General features: G+C 44.7%; 1 protein-coding gene across 1 annotated transcript in view; it reads left to right on the top strand.

The window, feature by feature from the left end:
• Positions 1 to 24545, top strand: part of GPC1 (glypican 1) — a 316778-nt gene that overhangs the window by 276396 nt on the left and 15837 nt on the right. The window contains exons 4-5 of the mRNA XM_075004430.1: positions 6530 to 6695; positions 16435 to 16565. Of these exons, the coding sequence (XP_074860531.1) occupies positions 6530 to 6695; positions 16435 to 16565 (297 nt within the window). The remainder of the gene's footprint in view (positions 1 to 6529; positions 6696 to 16434; positions 16566 to 24545) is intronic.

The following is a 24545-nucleotide window of genomic DNA, read 5'->3' as shown; positions in this document are numbered from 1 at the left end:
AGTGGGATGAGTTCCATGAAAGTGAATGGCCCCATATGGACACATGTGAGAGTAGGACTGGGCGTTATCAGGGCCAAAGTCTATGTGGAAAATGCTCCCATTATCTCACGTTCCTCGTTATGGGAAGATCCCCAGCCACTGAGCAACACTGATGTTCATTTTAGACACATCTGCCCATTCTGTCTGCGAAATTAGAGGAACATGATCATTGATGAGTGGAACAAGGAGGTGACAAGGGGACAGAAACCTGGAATCATCTAGCACCAGAAACTACCACTAATCCCCGATGCTCAGAAATAAAGTTGGACACTCACAATCTGACAGATTTAAGGTTGAGATCATTTTAACATGCAGCACTCAGTGCATGAACTGATCAGCTACTGCACATGGACAGGCACAGGAGAAAGGAAAACACAGGTAGGGTTAGAAAGGTTTTGTTTTTATTGGGAAATGTCAGGAAACACCAATGTCACCATACATGCAAAAAGACAAAAATATTTCCAGTGACCATAATTGAAATTTACAAGTAGTTAATGTGAGAAAAATACTGTGAGAAAAACAGAGTTTGAGGTAAGGATATTTTGACGTGATATTGACCATTTGTGTTTTAATGGATATAAATCTTTAACTCACCATTTCCCAAAGTGTGGTCTGTGGCCTGGTACCAGTCCTTGGGGAAAAAAAGAATACCGGTCCTTAGAAAATATACAAATTATCACTATGTCCTGTTATTCTTGTGAATAAATAATAAACAGTGAACATGTATTCATTTTTAATTCTTTTGTTTTATATGTGTTTATATTTTTGGGCCACAGAAAAAAGATACTGAAAAAAATCAGGTCCCAACTATATAAGGTTTGGGAAACCCTGCTTTAACTTATTGAATCTCATGCCTACAGTCATTAAACTCTTGACCTCTCATAATTTCCCACACCAGTGAGATTTTAAATAAATCATATTGCTTAAATATGCAGTGGCGTTATCTGTAAAAATTATTTTTAAAAATCAAACTCTGCCAAGCCTGAACATAGGACAGATAACTGCAGGTGGGTTCTCAGGGAAGGGCTTACATGCCTGGTTATTGTACTAGACTGCACTTTGCACGCTGCCTCCAAGCTACCTCATACACTGTACTGTTAAAGTGTCCCTCTTATGGGAAAAAAGTCACTTTGCAAGAATGACAATTTGGTCATGCACAAATATTCTCTGTCTGACATCCAAGTCATGGTTGCTCAGTAATGCAGGAAAGGCATTGGGTTTGTCGGTTTTTTGTTTTTTTCAATTTCTTCTCTCAGGAGAACTCAGAATGCCAGGAAGCATTCTTGGGGCCTAATCTTTGAAATGGCCACTCAAAGGCAGGCATTAATAGTAGGCTGGCACTTCCCTTTTTTTCAGGATGCTTCTGCCTAATGTGTGGTGGTTAGCCTGGCTAGCCAAGCCGTGACCCTCTGTTAGCTGTCAAGCAGCCTGTGAGAAGCCAGTTGCAGGTCAGAGGATAGGTGTCCACCACATCACAAGAAAGCACAATAGTTGGACCCTTAGTTGGCCAGTCTTTCCGGTGAGGACATAAAGAGACGGGCATGGAGATTTAACTAGCCTCTCCCAAAGAGGGGGTCTTATCAAGTCTATGTGGAGGCAGAACATACTAGTGCTTGCCCAAGTATGGCCCCCTGCTGCGACTGTCCTGGTGATAAGGGGGTTTGTCAGTCTCCACTGGGGGACTTTGTGAGCATTACGGTCGCCATGAAAGGAAAAATGTCCTTAAGTTACGTGCTCAGACAGACGAGGTAGGTGATCTTCTGTGGTACAACACGGACAAGCTTTCAAGCTACACAGGGCTCTTCTGTAGGTCCAGAAGAACAGTCAGCTAAGTTCTCCTCAGGAGTTTCTTGTGAGCATTCATGAAGATGCAAGTTGAATTCCTATACTGGAATTTCATGGGGCGCTTGCGGTAAATGAAGACGCATTAGAAGAAAAAGTAGCAGTCCCTTCCCAACTAAATTTCAAATATTTCAAGATGAATAGATTGCCTCTTGCTGGTGTTAGCCTGTTTGTAGCATGCATTTGTACTGAATCAACTTTTAAATGTTGTCCCCCTCATTTACCATTCAGTGCATTTTATTCAAGCCCTGTGATTTCGAAGAAAAACTTATATTTTAAATAGTATTTTCATTTTTACCATGTAAAGTTGTCTTAGGTAACAAAGTGGATGGAGGCTGGTTTTGTTTCTGAAACTTTTCTGGCTTGCTGCTCCTCTGCTATTTCAGCAGAGCAAATGCGTCACCTGCTGGTATGACTGGAACATTACACTTTTAATCAAAGTGAATCCCAGACATTAAACATCCTTTGTAGTAGGGATTTGGGTAATGAGTGCATTCATTTTATGCTTTTGGTTGTGTGTGTCAGTGTTTCAGCTGGTGACAAAAGAACCCTCCTTTAAAAAAAATAAAAAGGAGGGCATTAGAACTTTTGCAGTTCTCTTCAAAATTGATGGCTTCGTATTTCTATGGCAGGTGAGCACGTACTTTATTAGCAGAATTAAAGTATTAGAACCCAGATCTTCAAAGGGACTTAGATACCTAAAATTGGATTTAGGCACCACTGCAATCACAGCTTTCCTGTAGGTGCTGAAACTCACTTGGTGCCTAAATTCGCTGTGTAAAAAGTCCCGTAGGCTCCTGCGTTTCCGCCTCTGGGCGGCATGTGCACTGCTGCCTCAGGTACCCAGATGCCTCCTTGAATCCCAGCATGATCCTAAAGTGAGGAGAAGATGGGCATTGCCTTGCCTCTGTCACCTGCAGGGCCCGAGACTGGTAGGTATGCTCTGAGCACACCTAAATCTGCACGAAATGGCTGTGGCTTGGAGGTGAAAGGAAGTCTTAGGGAACTCACCCAAGATATGAGAACCCACTTGAGTTGCCCCCTCTGCCTGTGGAGGAGGAGGGATTTGAACTGGGCGATTCGTCCCTCTCCAGTGAGTGCCCTGGCTATCGAGCTAGGGGATCATCTCATGTAATCTCTTTCACCCATTGAAGCCATTCCACTTGGTATAAATAACTAAAACATATGTTGGACCAGCCACAATAAGAACGATACTGTAGTCACAAGTCTGGGGGGGCGGGGAAGGGGCAAATGAACCTGCCTCTGAGGGGAGTTCCCTGACCACTGGACTAGAGGTTGCATAGGAGGCTACCTCCTCCCTCCTGTGGTATTCCCTGTAATCTGGGCACTTGTGTGGCTGCTCAGGAGGGACTCCAACGCTGCCCAGCTGATTTGCAGAGCAACCACAGTGAGGTTTTGTGTTTCTGCTGGTGGTGCGCATTCACACATGCCTCCGTGCACATAAAAGTATTTATTCTGTGCATGGATGGAAAAAATTAGAAGGAATGTTGCCCTCCAGTTATTTGTGTAGCTTCTGCTGCTGCTGTGCCAAGAAACCACTCTCGGCATCTGTCTCTACAAGAGGATTCCTGGCTGTGGACGTCGAACAAGACAGGAGCCTCCCTCCAGCATGTATGAAGCCTCTGACTCCATGGTGGTGGCTAGGTGAAGGACTTCTTACCTCCCACTGGTTAGCTTAGATGGCTCCCTGCCTCACAAGTTTGCTTTCGTGGATCCCATTCTTGGCAGAACAAAAAAGCCGTCAAGTAGCACTTTAACGAGTAACAAAATAATTTATTAGGTGAGATTTCGTGGGACAGACCCACTTCTTCAGACCATAGCCAGACCAGAACAGACTCGATATTTACTCCTCAAAATTTTGAGGAGTAAAGGGACTTTGAAGTAGAGCGGGCACTTCGAAGTACCCGCAGCTGACCTGTGGCTACATGCAAGCCGGAACTTTGAAGTTTCACACTTTGAAGTTGCCACAGGGGAGATTTAGCCTAATGAAGTGCTGCATATGCACTGCAGCACTTCATTAGTAATCTCCCAACACCCTAATTACTATGCCCCCTTCGAAGCTGGGGGTTAGTCTAGCCACAGCGTGTGCGGACATTCTGGCTTGGGATGAGGCCAAACCAGGGATCCTGCAAGAGCACAAGGTATTTTATCCCTGTGACTAGACACCAGAAAGTTAGGTACAATGACTAAGCCCTCGTTGGATTTGGTCTCGGATCTTTCAGCGTATGTGTGTCATCTACAATGTTTCTATTTTATGGCATCAGTTTTCTGTGGGGTTTGGAAACTTTGTTTTATAGATACTAAAGAAATTGAAACCTCCTATTTCTAACATTTAACATAGAGAGCAGCCCTAGCACTGTCTGTATGCTATCTGAATGTCAGGAAGACTTCTCATGAGGACATTAAATTCATTCTTGGAGAAAAAAAGGTGGCAGAGCTGGAGATAGCCTTTTCAGGGGCTTCTGAAAATAAAGAGCTACAGAGAGAGTGTTAGAGGAAGACAGACAGACCTTAGGGATTTTCTCCCTTGACCTGTAATGGTGGGCTCAGCATGCTCCTACTCTTCTAAAGCTGCCTCGGTATTGCTTATTCTTGAACCACAGCAAGCTTAAAAGGACATTGACATATTTTTCATACTGTATTACCAGAAAAAAAACTTGATGTTGAAACTGAATCCTGCAACGTGGATCTCTTTTGCCTGTCCATCACATTTACCCACTACCTTGTCATTGCTAAGCTACTAGCATTGATTGAGGGATGGATTCATTGAAAGGGCAACATTAGGCCATTTTATTAAAGCCACCTGTGAAGACTAATGGGGAAATTTCAAATGGATATTAGCCCCCTCCCCAAATTGTTAATTTTAGGGACTGGCCAGGTTTGTCATGGTCCCTTTTAAAGCTTTGAGCCAGTGGTTGCAGCCCTGTACTGTGGTTATGGTCTGGAGAGAAGTGATCTTCCAGGAGCTCTCAGGAACATTTTGATCTGGTTCTGCACCAAATTATGGACAGAAGGCTTCCCTTCCTCTCATGATGATTATCTCCCTCTCCCATGCCCCATGCTTAGTCATCCCTTCCAAAAATGCTCTGTCACTGAGACTCACAAAACATGTTAAAAGTGCAATTTCTTTGAGCTTTGGGAGTGCCCCACAGTGCAGGTGTTTTGAAAATTGTTCAGGCTGAGCCTTTGGCTCACTCTTTCATGCGCTTCACCCCACCTTTCTTTCCTGCTGTGACTCCAGCAGAATATCTGTAATCTTTGGGCTGTCCCAGGGCTTCAGCCTTGCATCAGAGGCAGTGTGAAGTTCAGGAGCAAGCTGTCAGTGCAGTCAATGTAAGCTCATAGGAGGAAGAGGTTGTTTCTATCCAAATCTGCCAGGTGGTTAAAACAAAGTACTTACCTAACAAAATCATAGTCTCTTAGGGTTGGAAGAGATGAAAGGAGCCAGGACCAATCCCCACTAAATCACACCAGCCAGGGCCTTGTCAAACGAGGATTTAAAGCCCTCTAGGGATGGAGATTCCACCACCTCTCTAGGTAATGCATTCCGGGGCTTTACCACGCTCCTGGTGAAATAGTTGTTTCTCATATTCAGCTTAGACCTCTCAACTTGAGATGCTGATGCTTATAAAAGATTCTTCAGGTTCAGGAGTTATCATGTCACAGTTCACCCTCAAGATACAGGGACAGAGAAAGCAGAAAGGACAGAGAAACCCAAGTTAATATAACTGGCCATCGCTTGATGTGAGTTAAGCCAACTGTAAGGGTCCACCCTGCAGGTACTCAAGGAAGAGAGAGGAACGTAATATCAGTGCTACCCTGCTGTATCATTAAACACTTCTTGTGAACTGTTGTCAACAAGTCATAATACAGTCATATTAACTTGATTATTTAAAATGCTCTTTGGTGTATTTTTGTATTCACGCCTATTAGCTACTATTGTTATCTCTGTATAATTCATTTCTTGTCCCACTTTGATTTTATCATCTTTATCTCCATTATGCAAAAACGAGAAATCCTGTGCATCTGACAAAGTGGGTCTTTGCCCATGAAAGCTTATGCACCCAAAAAATCTGTTAGTCTACAAGGTGCCACAGGACTTCTTGTTGTTTTTGCAGATACAGACTAACAACAGCTGCCCCTCTGATACTTACCTGCATTATGGTAATGCGTAGAAGCCCCAGTCAAGGTTTAGGGCTTCATTGTGCTAGGTGCTGCATAAATATATAGTGGGTACGTGTGTGCTGTAGTCATGGGGAGTCGTTAAGACATACACTGTAAGGGACAGGGACACGATAGTCTAAACACAGACCGGAAGGGCTTACAGCTAAATAAATAAGGCAGATGAAGTGAGGGAGGAGAAACAGAGGTACAGTCCAACAAAGTGATTTGCCCATGAAAATGCAGCGGCTCACTGGCCCAACTGAAATAGAACCCTGTCTCTCAGTCCAGAGTCCTGGCCACTGAATCACAAAGCACTTAGGTCATTTAGTTACATGGGGCCTGCGTACGGCTCAATATAGTCTGTCTGACTAGGGCTTTAAAATAATGCACTGTGTATTTCCCTGTTTACCAAGAGACTTCCACTCGTTTCCATGCTTAATGATTGTCCTTTCCCCTCTTTTAGGTGTCTCTTAGCCAGGAGTGCACGCGGGCTCTAATGAAGCTGGTGTACTGTCCTTATTGCCGGGGCATGTCTAGCGTGAAGCCGTGCAACAACTACTGCCACAACGTCATGAAGGGCTGCCTGGCCAATCAAGCTGACCTGGACACAGAATGGAGGAACCTGATTGGTAAGGAGCCTGAGCTATGTGCCAGTAAAACTGCTGAGTTTTTCGCCTGTTCCTCCCTGGCACTTAATGCTCACATTCTGTCTTCGTGAGACCGGGATTGGAGAATGAATGAAATGCCATTAGAACAGCTATAAGGGCATAAGAGCCTTTGATACCGAAAGTGCTCAGCTTGGGAAATGGCTTGTAAAAGGACCCGAACAACAATTTGCTCTGTTTGAGTAATGACACAGTCAGATCATTACAAAGAATGTGCTACACTGGCTAACGAGACCCTTGATCCTGTCACCTTAGACTGCCTCATCTCACTGGGCTGGCAGGAGACCTTTTCAATTAAACCAATTAAAGGAACTCAATTAATCCGTATGCCCTTCCTACCTCTGAGGTTTAGGGCCAGTTTCTGCCACACTTCCTTTGGCTGAGCAGAACTATCCTTCACAAATGCCCAAGGGTAAACTAAATTTAGTCAGGAAGCACTGTTAGATCATCCCGGGGAAGGTGCTGTAGAGATTAAAAGGGAGAAAAAATGCTTCAGTGGGATACACTGAGAAAAGAAATCAAAGCAGAGGGCTTTTAACCCTGACAATATGCCTTCAAAACAACTGGGAATTGTTTTGGAGGAATAAGACTCATCTATAAATGAAAGTTAAGCTCATTTGCTTTATATTTAAGTACAAATACTGGGGGTCAAGATCAAGAACAAAGCCAAAAAAAAAAATCAACACTAGGAGAAAACAAGAATAAAATCAGTAAGGGAACATAGCTGGAAAATTTATTATACTTTTAAGATTATGTATTGGAATGCAACATGCACTTGTCACCAATAACAGATTCTTTTTCCTAGGCAGATACTTAAACGTTAATTGGTAAGGTGGGACTTGGTAAAACACACACAGAAACTATTTAATACAGACAACTATAATTGGAATCATGGGAGAGGATCAATATGTGTAACGGTATGACTCAAATGAGCGTGGTTGTGTGGTTTCCTGTGTTGTTTATCCTTACAATCTTGCATTGTGTGCTTATAATTTATGGAGCCCACTGGAAACAAGCACAGAAAGGTAAGTAAGTGTAACCCATGAGAAGGGAGGTTCTGGTTCCATTTATGCCTCTTGGGAACCTGTTGAACTTGTTGAACCCAAAGAAATTAGGAACTGAGTGTGGTATTTTATATCCTTCCTTATACTGTATTTGATCCTTTATTCTGATTATAATAAGGTTATGAATAGCCCCAATGCGTATGAGGCCTGTAAGATATCCATAATTAAACATTAGCTCTCATAATGTACATCATCACTTATTTCTTAATACTTTCCATCTCTAAATGTGCTCTAACTGCTTTATACTGTATAGTAACACAACCGCCAGAGCCCTCTGATGCACCGTTTTTGTAGAACCCTGTGGTCTGCTGTATCTGGTTGTGGTCACTCATTTGTGTCTCAGAAGGAGAGTGCAAAATATCTGACCTGGGTTATTTCTCGAGGTCTACACAGTGCAGCTAAATCCCAGCCATTAGCATAAGTACTCCCACAAGGCCTCAAGCTTGTACAAATAGCTTGTAGTCACAGCAAACCTGATAACTTGTTATTTGTTCTCCAGACTGTTAGTGCTTTCATAGCTTGCATAAACAAAAAGGCTTAGCAAGCAATTCTGTGGTAGCCGAAACGATAAACTTTTCAAGAGCAGGTCATGGGTCAGCAAATTCTGCATCTTTCACTTTGAAGGTGACCAGCCTTTGTTCAAGGAAGGGGAGCGGAGTGTCTGCCTGGTGGTGTGAGTCACAGGTTTTAAGGCCAGAAAGAGCCATTATGACTAAAGAACCTCACCCAGTGAGTGATACCTGCCTCTGGATCATAACTGCTGGCTGAGCCAGACCGTCGCCTTTGGAAGACAAGCCAATGTATAGAATTAAGTTGGATTTTCAGAAAGCTTGTGATAAAAAGCTACTGCTTTAAATGTGAACTGGAAGGATTTTCGGGCGGTGCTGGGGAGGGAGAAAAAGGGAAGACTGCAGATCTGTGTTAGCATTTGTCACTGGAAGTAATGGAGCTCTGTGGGAAGTCAGAGGACCCCTTGCTGTTCCTAATTGCCCTTCACAAATAGTCCCAAGGACAGCCTCTGCAGATAAACTAACTGATTACTGGTGAGTGGGGCTTTGTACTGAATCAGCACCGCATCAGCAGCAAGTACATCCAGGAGATTTTTATTTTCAGTGTAACTGGTTTAACCCTAGGGAAGTGGTGATAAATACAAGGTAATGGACAAGGTGACCATAATAACAAACACTCCTACACTGGGATTCAGGCTCTTTTTCCCCCCCTTAACAGACCATTAGCTGAAAGTTGTTTTTGTTTTAAATACATTTTCATCTCATTTCAAAGATGTTTCAGTTCTGCTCCTGCCAGTTATAAAGCTCCAGTGTAGCTATATATGGAATGATCTTGTGTCCTTGGTTGGTTCACCTCCTGCATGTGCACTGCACTCATCGTGGGGCTTAGCTGCACCTGAAAGCCAGTCACAAGCATCTCCTTGTTCAGCAGGCCGCCGGCTGCTCAGCTAATGGTTAAACTTGCAGGGCAGGCATTAGCCCTGTGCTCTGTAGTCAGTGCAAGCTGCCAGGTTATTTGTGGGGGTCCAAGCCAACGGTTTGTTTTCAACCTAAAATGCCTAACCTGCTTTGGATCCCGGCTGTGAGACTGTGTCCTCTCCTTATGTGACCCCCGGTGACTGAACACAACTTTCCTTGAAGCGAGAGCTGGAAAGGGAGAACTTGGTTGCCTAGGGCAGAACAAAGCAGCACCGTTCCAAGTGACTCCATCTCCTTTTAATAAACATTCACAGCCTGAGTCCTGTGATGGTTTGAGGGCTGAGGATGTCTCGCAACTTGTCTGAACTCACACAACTGAGCCAGTGGTTCAGGTAAAGGTTCAGGTCTTCCTTTTCCCAGTCCTTTAGTCTCGCCACTAGACCACTCTGCCTTCCTTGTGTGCTTCTAAGCTACTCTGTGCTGCACCAAACGGACTGCGGGGTCAGTGGAAAAGTCGTTCTGTAAGTCTTCGCTCTTTCCCCTACTTCCACAGTAGTAATGTTGTTCAACACCATCAGTTGTGACAGCTGTCTGCCTTCCAGACACAGTGCACAGGCCAAAGCCATCTTCAGGTTTCCGTTTTGATGAGGACAGAGCTAAAATACTTGTTCTGCTTCCACATAGATCCACAATAGCACGTGAATAGCCTCAGAGGGGTAGCTGTGTTAGTCTGTAGCTTTGCAAAAAACAAGCAGTCCTGTAACACCTTAGAGACTAGCAACTTTATTTGTTAGGTAATGAGCTTTGTGGGTAAGACTGAGTTCTTCAGATATTCTTCTGTCTACTCCAAAAGCTGAAGAAGTGGGTCTTATCCACAAAAGCTCATTAGCTAATAAAAAAATGTGTAAGTCATTAAGGTGCTATGAGACTGCTTGTTTTTTGCATACCATGTGAGTGAATGTTCCTTAATTTATGGTACTAGTAACTTTAGACTAATGTCCCTGCATCAGCTGGTCAAGTGCTCTTTGCAGTTTAATGCTTATACAAAAAATTATAGTCACTGCTTTTAGCTCTGGTGTTGGTGCTCTAGAGTCAGTTTGGAAACTCTAGGGAGCATCCATGAGACTTTAAGAAGCTGTAAGAGCCTTATTTAATGGCCCTCTACCATAATGACTTTAACCTTTTCTCCTTCGTCAAAGTTTGTCTTCTCCTGGGAGTATAATGGTACTCAAAGAAATGTGTTCAAAATAGCATGACGAGTCCTGCCAAAATCCACAGGAGACTGACAGCTGAGGGTTAAATGCTTTTTTTTCAACATGCTGTGCTAAAGCACTGCAGCTCTACTTGTGTCTGCTGCCCTCTGTCTGGGCCCACTAAACATTTACAGAGCCTCATAGGCACTCTGGCTCTGATACTGCAATGAACTCGGCCAGGTCAGACGTCTCTGCAGAATTCCATTGTTCTTGTAGATGGAGGGAGCTGTCCACACACAGTACCTTTCTGGATTGGGATCTGCCTGAGTTAGCAGATTTAGAGCAAAGTGAAGTAATGTAATCTAGGCCATCACGTGCCAGTGATGCCCATCTGCCATGTACATTGGGCAGACCAGACAGTCTCTGCGCCAAAGGATCAATGGACATACGTCCGACAACAGAAATTGAAATACACATAAACCTGGAGGGGAACACTTTAACCTCCCCAGGCACGCAATAAAGGATTGAAAGGTAACCATTCTTCTCAAAAAGATTTTGCCACAAGACTACAGAGGGAGCCATCTGAATTGGAATTCATTTTCAAATCTGACACTTTTAAAACAAAACAGCAGAAATCTAGCCCTTGAAAGACTAACAATGATTTATTCAGTGGTGAGCTTTCGTGGGACAGACCCACTTCATCAGATCAAAACCTGACCTGATGATTTGATGAAGTGGGTCTGTCCCACGAAGGGTCATCACTGAATAAATCATTTTGTTAGTCTTTCAAGGGCTACATTTCTGCTGTTATGACTGAATACAGACTAACACAGCTACCTCTCTGTTACTCTTCTGACACTTTTAAATTAGGCCTTAAGAGTTCTTAATGATCTTATCCATTACAAGGGTAATTTCCCTACCTTTGATAGTCATAGGAATGGCACCCATCCCACTTATTTTTTCCACAGGTCCTATTAATGACAGGTAACCCCCTTTTATTCCTCTTTGCTTCCCAGCACCCACCCCTGCAACCTCCCTGTTATATAAACCCTGGGTTCTGATTGTCTACACCAAAATCGGAGAAAGTGGGTCTTACCCATGAAAGGTCATTAGCTTATAAATTTGTTAGTCTCCAAGGTGCTACAGAACTGCTTGTTGTTTGTCAAGGAGGAAAAGTATTGTGGTAGCTCATCATTATAGCACGAGTAAAATCTTTCATACGCATTTCAACTGTCTATTTAACTAGATTTTTCACTCTTCTTCCTTCTTTTCTTGCACTCACAGAACTGCTTTTTTTGTCATACTCTTGTTCTTACAGTTAAGCTGTCTTTCTACTCAGTATTTCTCCCTGCGATTGTTAAAATACCAAGCCCTCCCGTCTCCTCCTTACTTCAGCGGGATGTTGCAAACTAACAGTCGAATCAGTGATCAGATGAAACTAAGCTCTTGTTACATATGATGCATCAGCCAGTTTTATCCATGTTAGTTTTTGCTAATTTGCTTTCACTTCTAATGACCCAGGTGGCCAGTTACCACAGCTAATTGGAGGTGAATCCAGTGAGAATGGTTGGTGAATCCAGTTAAAAGAAGTGGAGGGGTGGCAAATCTGCTCCAGGGGTTAAACCTAGAGTTTGTGCATTGGCCTTTCTGACAAGGACAAGCAGTTGTTATCTGTCATTGCTCTCCATCTCACTCCCACAGCATGACTGGCCGCCATTCCTGAAAGGTCAATCTGCAAGTCTAATTGATGGATTAGGTGGCATTTCTGTATAATGTTTGCTCTTGTTCCAGGATCTTCTTGCCCAAGAGACTGTTTTTGACAGTAGCTGACCATTAGGAGTAAATCAGATCGGTATTCAAATTACACTTGCACACTGCAGTGTTAAAGGTCATGATTCATACAAGCTACATAGCCAAAATGTTTAATAGAGGGTAGAAATTCACTGCCATTCTGCATCCTGCACTCTTACTGCATTGCTTGTAGTTCAAGGTGAGATTTTAATGACAAACTTGTACTACTGTATTGTATGGGCAGATTAGGGCAGGTGAAGTTGAGAGATCTTTCACAATGAGTGATGGATTGAATTTGATCAGTAACTGTGGGGATTTCCTTTCATCTGTCGCTGTGTCCCCCCAGAATTAATGCAACCACGAGCCAAAATTGTTTAGAAGAGATGTCTTAAAAATATATGTTTCTGTTCTTAAAAAGGAGCAGGAGCTAAAGTTCAGCTCTTTGACTGGGGCAGGGTGTTCAGAAAATACCACAGAGCAAGACCACCATTATGTGCTATGTTTGACTTTCTGTAGCCAAGTAGCGGTTGGCTTTTCCTAAAGAAAAACATTTTTATGGAGAAATTACAGTAATTTTTTTCAGTTCTTGTTTAAATTTGAAAGACAGCTAAAGCAATTCTTTATAAGTTGATAACAATGTAGAAGAAATGCATTCGAACTAACCCTCCCTGACTATGCACTTGCCAAATCCCACACTGTTGATGTGGGCAAGTAGCCATTTATGATCCTTGCTCCTGGCTGGAGGAGGTTTGAGTACAAACTGTTGTTTTTGTTAACCTCTGCTCTGGCCTGCTTTTTTCTTTCATCACCCTGCTCTGTCAGGTCGTTTAGACCATGAGCTTTGGTCAGAGCCTGTTTTCTGCACAGTAAGTGTACTTAAGTGAGTTAAGCGCAACTCAAAATCCCACTCCACCTGGCCCTGGCTCAGCCCCGTGCAGCCCTGGTTCAAGCCCCCCGCGGCCCAGCTCACCACCCACACACAGCTCTGGCTTCCCACCCCTGTTCGTGGCTCTGGTTCAACCCCCCCAGCCCCGATTCAAACCCCCTGCGCACAGCTCTGGCTCAATTTCACCCCCTTGCCCCTCCCCCGCAGTCCTCACCCACCCCAAGCTCAACCCCTCCTGCCCCCTTCCCATGGCCCCAACCCACTACCAGGCTTAACCCTCCCCGACTGCCCCCCGCCAACCCCAGGACTTACCTTTCAAAAGGAGCTCCAGGTGTGCCTGCTGCTTCCCCAGCTGCAGAATGTGCATTCGGCTGGGGAAAAAGCCACCCCCAGCTTACGCAAAGATTGAGTTATGCAAGGGTGTGTGGGAACGCAACCCTCGTGTAACTTGAGAGACTACGGTGTGTGTCTGCAGTGCCTCGCACAATGGGACCTAGGCCTGGTAGGCCTAGAAGAGCTGCCACAATATAAACAGTACATACTATATTACGTATTGTCAGCTGAGCTGTGTTATTAAAATAATTGCATCAAGCCCTTTATTGTGGACGTTATCCCCATACGTCATGTGTGTGTCTGAAAGAGCCTCACGAATGGGAGTTTTTTCATCAATTAACGTGAGTTTTGAATTAGGCTCAGAGTGGCTTCTATGAAAAAGCCTTTATTGTTCTTTCTTTGAGCCCTGTACAGTTCGACTCCTGGTCCTGGTATAATTGCACCTGGCTGTGCAGGTTAATGGAACAGAAAGTTGTACTAATAGAAATAAATTTAAGCACCATAAAACAATATCACCCTGAAATGTGACGGGTACAGAATGCAGGAGGGTGTGAAATGAGTAATGCTGGCAACACATCCTCATGCTGAGTAAACATTTGTACACACGGCACCATTCCCTGTGAGCAGGCTAGTATCAAGCTGAGGGACAGAGCAGAAAAACTAGACAAGAACTTGCTTGGTCTCTTTGAAGTCAGTGGTTGCTTTCTTAAATTAAGGCGCTCAGAGGGGAAAGGGCTTGGAACAGACAGAAAAGTGTTCCATGTGGCCAGATAGCAGGGTTGTTCATATCCATTTCCCTCCACGGTCTGGTTTTATGCAGTTCAGGAGTCTAGTTGATTTGTTAAGCAAAAGTACATTGAAAGGAGTGCAGGTGCCAATGGCCAGTGTGTGGTTATGAGCTATTTTTATGTCAAACTATGTGGCTGAAAATGAAGGCAATACAAATCAGCATTACTGGTACGTCTGTTTGTGATGTGATGGTCTCACTAGACTGGATTCAATACCAACTTCAGAACTCATCGCTGACTCGAGCGTCTCTTCCAGCGCACTGGATATGTAGTGTTTAGTGCGGGTGTCACTCTGTTTCTAGTTCTGGAGCACTAACTAGAGAAAATAGCAGAGTACAAGGATGGCAGTTCCAGATTTAGATGCTGTGGCAGAACTGGCAGTCCAGGGGCTCTCTCTAGAAAGCGGTAGGTGTAGCAGAGCAGGTCTGAGATGCATTTGGCATACCATTCATGCACAGGGGTGGCATAAGGCAGTGTGTGCATGGCTTATATGTATCCATGCTTATGTTAAGCTATGCTGTACTGGTAGACCCTTCACTCTCACGCCCATTACTCCGCTCACAGATCTATGCAATGAAATACACGTAGAGCAATACAGTATTTATGACACTGGGACTGCATTTCTAGGAAGCTGAATGGCATCTCTTAATAAACAAACACATCAAGAGAAGACTTTGCAGGGCAGTTCTCAAAAGATGAGTCTGAACTTGGTGGCAGTTTCCAGTTGTTCTGAACCTCCAGTTGTTAGTGTACAAACAGTCCCATTTTTAGCCCATTCCTTTTACCTCTAAAGTCTTGGTTGTTCGCAGTCTTCCTGAACTATCGGGATATCAGCTTGCATGTGCATTATGTTCTTTTGATCTCTTGTACTAGGTGTGTATAAAACTTCCTTCTGCATTAACTTGTATTGTGAGCACAATCCAGCAAGGCAAAAATCCAATTAGCAGCTTCTGTTGCTGCTCTGATCCATTGTCGTTTCAGCTCCTGAGCTTGTGAGGTACAGAAATCAATATCAACAGAGAACCGTTAGCACCTTTCACCCACCTCACCTCCCGTCTTACCTGCTTAATTGCCGTGTTCTGCTCTAGTGCACCAACTGTGAGGTTGACACTGCTAGTAATGCTTTATTCATAATGCTTTAGCCTTGCTAGCAATGCTTTATCCTGCCAAAGTCTAACCCACACACCTAGGTGTGGCTCACTGTCCCATGTAGTGGCACCTAGACCACATCACAGAGAAAGAATAAGACTCCTCTACAGGCTGAGCTGAGTGCCAGCTGGCCTTTAGCTCAAGCTGTAGAGTCTCCTGCACTGAGCTCCAGAGGTTCCAGGCTGCCTGCGGGCAGTTACAAAAGCACTCATCTCCAAACTGGCACTTGGGAAGTTCTCACTGGGCACCAGGTTTTTTCCCTCTGTCCTAGGCAAGGGAGCCACACAAGTGCTACTACCCTTCAGTGGTCACTTTGTGTAAATGCTGTCTTCAGAGTTCCATTCATTGCAGCACGTGGTTGAAAGTTGAATGCAAGTCAGTAAAGGAGGGTTAGCTCAAGATCCTTGCTTTACATTTCTGCACACGTTCCTCTGTACAATGCTTAATGCTCTAGGTTATTTTGTAAGGACATGGCAGTCTGCAAAGAGATACGATAATAGCCGTTTCTTTCCTGTGGTGCTCATCTGGCACAAGAGGTGCCCTTTCTAATGCATTTGGGTATCTGGGCCTTGTTTGGAAAGCTGCCAAATTGAGAAAGTAAAACTGCTCTATATGTGCTATGACAGAGCTCTAGCTTTGCCTCAGGAGTCCTGCCCTTCTAGGCAATTAGGGGGCACCTCAGAGGCTCACTGTGACCCCCAACGTAGCCTCTCTTACTTTCTGGAGGCAAGGGTCACAGCTTACTGAGCTGCCTTCATCATGGGCCGGTCAATGGGTTTGGGTAGAGAACCCTCCTTAGTCCTCATGCTCCCTTGTTCTAGAAGACTCTGCCCTGGTTACTAAGGAAGCTGGCGGCCAGCATATTTACCTCCTCTCAAACTACTGCAGCCAACTGGCCTGGGTCTGTCACAGTCCTTACAAACACAGGTACCTGAAATCACTGAAGATATTTACTGAGGGGTGAGAGGTTGAGTCCACCTAATATGAATGTGTGTATGTTTTAAGTTGCACTATAATTTGATTTGTATATTTATGTACTTAAAGGATGTCTCCATCTCTCTTGCTTTACTAGATTCTATGCTGCTGGTGGCTGACCGGTTTGATGGACCATCCAATGTAGACACTGTAATTGGTACCATTCACATGAGAATTGCTGAAGCCATTTCTAACATGCAAGAAAACAAAGATACTATCACAGCCAAGGTAAGGATCTGATACCTCTGCCTAAAGCTGTCACTCTTGTGTGGGTCTTTATAGTCACAATAGACGCTGTAAATGAAGTCCTCAATTGAAACTTTAAAGGGCGCGATCCATAGTCTATGCAGACTGAAGGATGCCTACTACTACTACTACTACTACTACTAAAGCTGATATTAAGTCACTTGAGAATGCTCTGGCTACAACCTTGTGAGTATTCTTCCAATCCTATTTGTCAAGGCTCTTCCCCACTCTGACATGCCGAGTGCAGAAGGTGGGGGCCCACAAGAGACCTTAAAAATACCTTGTCTCTATGGGCTTCTGCTTAAAAGCTTCCCAAGGTCACAGATTCCCTGACCTTGCGAGGTAGCTGCCACCATCCCAGTGAGAAAACCCCTCTTTAAAACCCAGGAAGACACACTTGGGATGTCTCCCTGTGGAGTAACCCCAAGCTCTGAACCCTCCCTTAGGAGAGACCTAGGAAATAAAAAGAAAATAAACTGCAATCTCTGGTAGCTGATCTTTCAGGCTTAGGCATGCATACACAGGAATCAAATCATTGCCTTAAAAAGAGCCATTTATTAACAAAACAAAAAGATATGCCTAATATAGCATAACTGGTTATGAGATGTTACAGAGCAATTAAAATAAAGTAGACTAAAACACAGAGACTGACTTCCCTGGGATTCAGTTTAAAAGTTATGGTGTACAGGATGGGGGTACATCAGCCAGCCTGAGAAATCCCTCATTAAACCCTAAATAAATAAAATAAAATAAAATAAATAACTGATCATGCCTGACTAAACATTTCCTTTCTACTCATGTATCTGTATTCCCAGATTTCTTTTGAGGCCTTAATATTTACTGAAATCTACCAAGCCTGCTCCAGGCTTAAACCATTTCTGTCTCTCCCCTCTGGCCACACAAAAGACTCTTTTAGCAGGTAACTGCTTCAATTAAAAAATCTCCTTCTCTCTTCCCATTGGCTCACCTGGCTGCTTGCCAACACAGAACCTCCTATCTCTGGGTTTAACCCCTTACAGGTATTCATTCATGACACCATTCAGTTGCCTTAGCGTACCATATGTTTGTTCTTAGCCAAGAGACTAAATACCAGGTTCTCTTAAGAAACCATTCATCCCATGCAGACAACCAGCCTCCAGCAAACCAACTTGATACATGCAGACTAAGTACAGTGCGGTGTTGAGTCCTGAATCCCTGTGGAATGTGTGGTCGCAAAGTATTGTGGTAGCTCTCACTCTGCAGCCCCAGGGGTTTAGTATTCTCTCTGAGCTAGGTACAGCTAGTTTGTGGGCTTCCTCACACTCAACCCAGTGGACAAGCCCTCTTGACAGCCATAGGAACAGCGAGCAATGGAGACATTTGGCTTGCTGGATTGTATGTATGGGGTAGGGTTATTACAGAGCCTAATTGTTTTGGGACATGAGTTGTGTTGGGATTCAGAGTCTTACAAGAATCGTATTTCCAAGAGCTGTTTTATTAATCTCCACTTGCAGCACATTTAACTCACTGATCAAAAGCACACGCTGCAGCTGCAGATGTGAGAAACCTTGCCAAACCGAACAACCTTCCCAGGTCCTGTTTTCACACAAATATACCACCAAGCCTCCTAACTTGTCGCGTGATTCGAGGCTGAAATTGCACCATTGAAGGTGCTTTTATTATATAGGGAAGCAGAACATCATCTGGACTGCAGTGCGCTCTGTAAGGTGCCATGCCACCATTCATCGTGGGTGGATATGCTAGTCCAGTCCGTACTTGACTGGAGTAGCAAAGTGCATTTGACAGCCTTCCTGAATTGGATCCTGTAACAAAGTGCAATTGACTGTGTTTGCATGTGGTGCCAAGTAGCAGAGGATGGGTGCTGGCGAATCACTGAGATGGTGAGTGTGACAAATTGGGAAGGCTGGAGGATGGAGAGGAAGGAAAGGGAAATTTAAGAGCTGCACTGCTTCCCTTTCCACTTCAGTCTGTGAGCACAGGCTGAAATTACTGAAAAAAACAAATCACATCTGGCTCATTTCGGTACACGGCCTTTCTCTGGTCACTTGCGAAACATCAGCCAAGGCTCTTGAGCTGCTGCCAGATGTGGTGCCTTTGAACTATCAGCAGGTGATTGTCCATATCAAAGGCTTTATTTAAACTTTAGGAAGCGGCTGATACTTTTATTTTCTTACCAAGAGAAAGACAGAAATATACAGAAATATAACCTTGGTTTGAACAAAGGCTGTTGGCACAGAGATAAAGACGTATGGTGTGCACAGCACACAACCAGTTCTGGTGCCTGGGATGATGTCAACAGGGAATATTACCATTGACTTAAATGGGAGCAAAGCAAAACCAGCACTGAAAGTTTTTGAAAATCACAGCCTCTGGGCAGAGTTTCTCATTCACGGGAAGAGCCAGACATGGCCTTTGGACCCAGCAACCTTGGTTCTGACTGGTCTGGGTCAATGAGAAATGTAAGAGTGACTCTTGGCTTCCATTTATTTTAGCCCTTCTCCTTGAAAATGTGACCTGAGCAGTAGGAATTCAGAGTCTCTCCTGTGTAAAGTGGGTCAGTTAATTTTGGGATGTATCCCAAACAGTAGTCCTGGCTGATGTTCTCCACTCTTCAGGCTAGGTCTGTACGTAATGGTGCGATCCTGGTGGCCAGCAGTTGTTTGCAGTTGTGACAGAGGTGTTGCTAATAAAGTTTTTCACAAGCCTATCCACAAAAAGTAAGGCAGTTACATAGGAAGAGGTGCTGCATCTAACTGCCACTCTTGCCATCCTCATGCATTGGTGGTGGTAACAGAGACCTTCTGGCCCTTTGGGAGCTGAGGCAGATGTTATCCTCTTCTCACGTTTGTTTCAGTTAGATAATGGGGGCAGGGTGAGTTCTTCCCTCACATGGTCTGATCCACCCAGGCCAAGAGTAAAACTGCTCAGAGCACACATTGAAATCCCAGAGCACAGCTACTCCCAAAGGCCAGACTGGTGAGCAGTGAGGAGACATCCGTACTGCTGTTCTAACCAGAGACGCATGCATGTAACCCATGGTCCCAGACTGGACATCTGACTCATCACTTGTTTGTTTCACTGCCATTTGTCATGTTGAGCAAACAGTGCCGTTGTGTTTTATCAGGGCCCATTATCTGAAACCACTGCAACCAGCACTTTTCCTTCTCCCATCGCCTTCCGAGAAACTTCTTAGCTGGGTACTGAACTGGTTCTCTCCTTCACCTTCACTCCTGAGAGTTATGTCCTGGATTCCCGACAGTATAAACCAGCTCAATCTGCATTCAGCTCTTTGAGCCATTACTTGAGGCTCCTTCTCAGAGTCACAGACCATGCTGCGCATGCGCCCAGTGCTTGGTGGGAGAAGCATGTGGTGGTGGTGCCTCCGATGAGTTGCCAGCATCGAGTTAGAATGGGGGGAAGAGAGGCTGGGGGTGCCTGGCCCTCTGGGAAGGGGAGGGCATCGAGTTAGAGCAGGTGGGGCTGGAGGTGCCTGGGGGAGGGGGAGGGCTGGCTCTGGGGAAAGAGAGGGGATTGGGTTATAATGGGGAGCTGGCAGTGCCTGGCATGGGGAGAAGAGGAGGGCATTGAGCCACATGTTGTATATTTATTTTTATATAGCTATATACTGTAAATGCGTTCATATCCAACAATCTATCATCTGGAACTTTCACATAACCAGCATTTTAACCATAAGTAAATGTTAGTTATGTTTTCCGTAAGTACAGTACAGTGAAAGTAAATACAATAAGTACAGCCAATACAGTATAAGTTTGCAGTGTACAATACTATTGTTGCTAGTAAATAAAGTACTCTGCATACATTTTTGTATGTTTCTTAATATATAACCTTGTTTTTCTTTGGGGTTATGCATTGCTAGGTATACCTCTCTATTACCCAGAATATTTGACTATCCAGCAACTGCCCAGTCCTTGGACTGCTGGATATGAAAGTATAGTCACAGAGAGGTAGCTGTGTTAGTCTGTATCTTCACAAAACAAAAAAGCAAACCTGCAGCACTTTAAGGGCTAACAAAATATTTTATTAGGTGATGAGCTTTCGTGGGACACACCCACTTCTTCAGACCTGAAAAACTCTGATAAATGATGACTCAGATGAAGAGGATTTCAGAGGAAAAGTTTACTTTATCTATCTGTAGATAGAAACACAGATAAAATAAATATATAATTGTGTCTCTTTGCACTCTGTTCACATGGCTCTACACTCTAGATGAGGCTCTTAGTCCCTAACGGATTGGCGGTCCCTGTTACAAACTGTAAAAGATGGCATTTTCCTGTTTGCATAAAGGGACACTCGTGTTTCATACACTCGTGCATGTGATGAAGCAGGTCTTTGCCCACAAAAGCTTATGCTCCAGAGTATCTGTTAAGATGTGTCTACATGAGCCCCTTCCTTTTGGAAGGGCTATGTAATTGAGCAAGTTCAGAAGATGCTAATGAGGCGCTGCCGTGAATACGCAGCACCTCATTAGCAGAATAGTGACTGCGGCAATTCAAACGAGTTGCTTTCGAATTGCGGGCTACCTGTGTAGACGGTGCCTTTCAAAAGGACCCCCCAGTCTTCGAAAGCCCCTTCTTCCTGTCTGGTGTTAGAAATAAGGGGCTTTCAAAGACTGGGGGGTCCTTTCGAAAGGCCCCCATCTCCATGGGCAGCACGCAAGGTGAAAGACGCATTTTCGAATCGCCATGGCTGCCATTATGCTAATGAGACACTGCATATTCAGGAAAGCACCTCATTAGCATATTTCGAACTCGCTCATTAACATGCCTCTTCTGAAAGGAAGGGGCTCATGTAGACACAGCTTTAGTCTATAAGGTGCCACAGGACTTGTTGTTCTTATTTCATCCATTAGTCTAAAAGGCTGGGGGCTTTCACTAGCCTGCCGAGTGTTACTCAGGTCAGTCCTCTGGCTCAGTAGGAGACTAGGCTCTGCAATGTAGCAGATAGTGTGGGAAACGCACTCAGCTGGAGTTTTTTTTAACTTAATGAGTTAGATTTTACGTCCATGTGTATCCCAGAGGTCTGTGTACATCCACATATTTAGGTTGACCATCTGTCCCGTTATCATGGAATCATAGAAGAGTAGGACTGGAAGGGACCTCGAGAGGCCATCGAGTCCAGCCCCCTGCCCTCATGGCAGGACCAAGCACTTTCTAGACCATCCCTGAAAGCCATCTATCTAACCTCTTCTTAAATAGCTCCAGTGATGGAGATTCTACCACCTCCCTTGGCAATTCGTTCCAGTGTTTGATCACCCTGACAGTTAGGAACTTTTTCCTAATGTCCAGCCTGAACCTCCCCTGCTGCAATTTCAGTCCATTGCCTCTTATTCTATCCTCAGAGGCAAGGAAGAACAAGTTCCCTCCCTCTGCCTTATGGCACCCTTTTAGATACCTGAAAACTGCTATCATGTCCCCCCTCAATCTTCTCTTTTCCAAACTAAACAAGCCCAATTCTTTCAGCCTTTCTTCATAGGTCATGTTCTCTAGACCTTTGATCATTCTCGTTGCTCTCCTCTGGACCCTCTCCAATTTCTCCACATCCTTCCTGAACTGCGGTGCCCAGAACTGGACACAATACTCCAGCTGAGGCCTAACCAGCGCAAAGCAGAGCGGGAGAATGACTTCTCGTGTCTTGTTCACAACACACCTGTTAATGCATCCTAGAATCATGTTTGCCTTTTTCGCAACAGCATCACACTGTTGACTCATCTGTCCCATTTTGGCCAGAAAAGCCCTGTATTTCAGGTGCTGGGAAGGCATCCCGATTTATTTTAACAAAGGGGGCAAATGCCCCATATTCAGGGCTGCTGCTGAGTTGGCCCTTCCCCCTCCCCCAGCTGTGCAGGCGCACCTGTTGGATGGCGAGCATATGCTCATCAGCTCCCTTGCCATGCAGGAGAGAGAGCCAGCAGGGGGCCGTGTCACTGGGGTATGGCTGCTGCCCAGTTCCCAGCTCCCCACACCTTGGGAGATCCATGAGGAGCACCAGCACCTGGTTTCCCACAGCTCGGGGGAGCCAGGAGGAGCACTGGTGCAGCTGCCCCCCCATTTCCAGCACCCCAAGGCATGGGGAAGCTGAGGAGGTCCCCTTCAGGATGGCAGCCCCATTCCTGGTACCCCAAGGCATGGGGCAGCCGGGGAAGTCCCCCCCAGGGCATCAGCCCCTTTCTGGTGCTCCAAGGCGTGGGACAGCCGGGGAAGTCCCCCACAGGGCATCAGCCCCTTTCTGGTGCCCCAAGACATGGGGCAGCCGGGGACATCCCTCACAGGAGTGGCAAACCCCTGCTAAGTGCCCCAAGGCATGGGACAGCCTGGGAGGTCTCCCATGGGGTGGCAGTCCAATTTGCAGCGCCACGAGGCATGTGGCAGTGAGGGAGCTGCCCCCACCAGGGAGTCCATATTTGGGCTAGGGAAATATAGTTTCCCTAGTGCTACCATAATAGGGAGCTGCTAGAATTAATGTCTGAAAAATGCACCTCGGGTTTGGGATTCTATACTTGCTTTAGAAACGTTCAACTGAAGTTCACCCAGTTCATTTGCCCACCTTTGATCTGCCGTTCTCTCACGTGTTCAGGTGATAGTGATAGTAGAGGTTAGTTCTGTTACTCTCTGCTTGTGGGAACTGTGATTTCACATCCCTGGGGACATGCTGAAGGAAAGACAGGTTCATAAAATGATTTCAGGCTGTCTGTCTTTAAGCATGGCTAGAGGCTCTGGTTGTTTGGGGAGGAAACGGGATTACAATTTGTGGAAAGTTAACACAAGCTGCCGTTTTGGGGTGGTTTTTCCAGAAAAGTTAGATGTTCTGTTTGGGAGGAGAGGGGAGTTCCCTTTCCCGGGTACTCAGCTTTGTGGTTTTGCCCATCAGTGTCTTAGACAGACTCATCTTTGCAGGAAGTATGTACTTGAAATCTCCTCCTCCCCAGCATAGAAACTAACACTACATTTTCTTGCTAGTTACAGCTGTTCACCCTTTGTCCATAAAGGTTTGCCCAGCAGCAGCTCCGAGCAGAATTTGACACATTAGCTGTCTGTATCACCGTGTGCTGGAATGAATTCATCCTAGTGTCATTTTTCTAATGCTGTTGCTCAACAACCCATTCAGGCTGCTGCTACCAGCAGAATAATTTTTATTTGTGCTCCCCCTGACTCCTGTCCCCCCTCCCCCCGCCTTTCCCACATTTTTGAAGTTCTGTAACAGATTCTGATGGAAAATGAATCTGGATGGCAAATACATAAGTCAATGATAGACCAAGCAGGGAGATGGATAGAACTACCAGTGCAGCACAAAACACAATGCTAATATAACCTAGAAATAGAGTGATCAATTACAATAAGAAAGAAAATAGAGGAATGAATTGGATCTATAAATGCCACAAAGTGTTTTTCATTATTCTTCTATGTTTTTGTTTCCCTGAAAGAATTGTTCATGTCAGCCATAGTAATAGGACTATAAATGATAAACTGCAGCAATGAAACTAGTTAGTTTTATTTCTGTACAACCCAGTTTTTAATACTTTATGTACAACTTTTAAAGATTTTTCAAAGATTTTGGACCAAAAGTAGACAGATGAAACATTTGGATTACCATGGAACAAGAGATGTCACAGACTCACAGAAATGGAAGGCTGGAATAGACCACTGGAGGTAAAGCCCAGCACAGAGGCCAGATGGAGTACACCATCTATTCTAAACCATCCTGACAGGTGTTTGTCCAGCCTGTTCTTAAACACCTCTAGTGATGGGGATTCCATAACCTCCCTTGGAAGCCTATTCCAAACCAAACTACCATTAGAAATGTTTTCCTAATATTTAACCTAAATATCCTTGCTACAGTTTAGACATGTGACAAGTTGTCAGCATATGAAGAGCACTCAGAAATGAGTTGGCAACATTTGCTAATGTTCAAATGCTTGATCTCTGTGCACTAAGGAATTGTGTG

Source organism: Carettochelys insculpta, chromosome 10 (genome assembly GCF_033958435.1).
Source record: "Carettochelys insculpta isolate YL-2023 chromosome 10, ASM3395843v1, whole genome shotgun sequence".
Taxonomy (NCBI): Eukaryota; Metazoa; Chordata; order Testudines; family Carettochelyidae; genus Carettochelys; species Carettochelys insculpta.
This window is presented reverse-complemented; position numbering and strand designations above follow the sequence as displayed.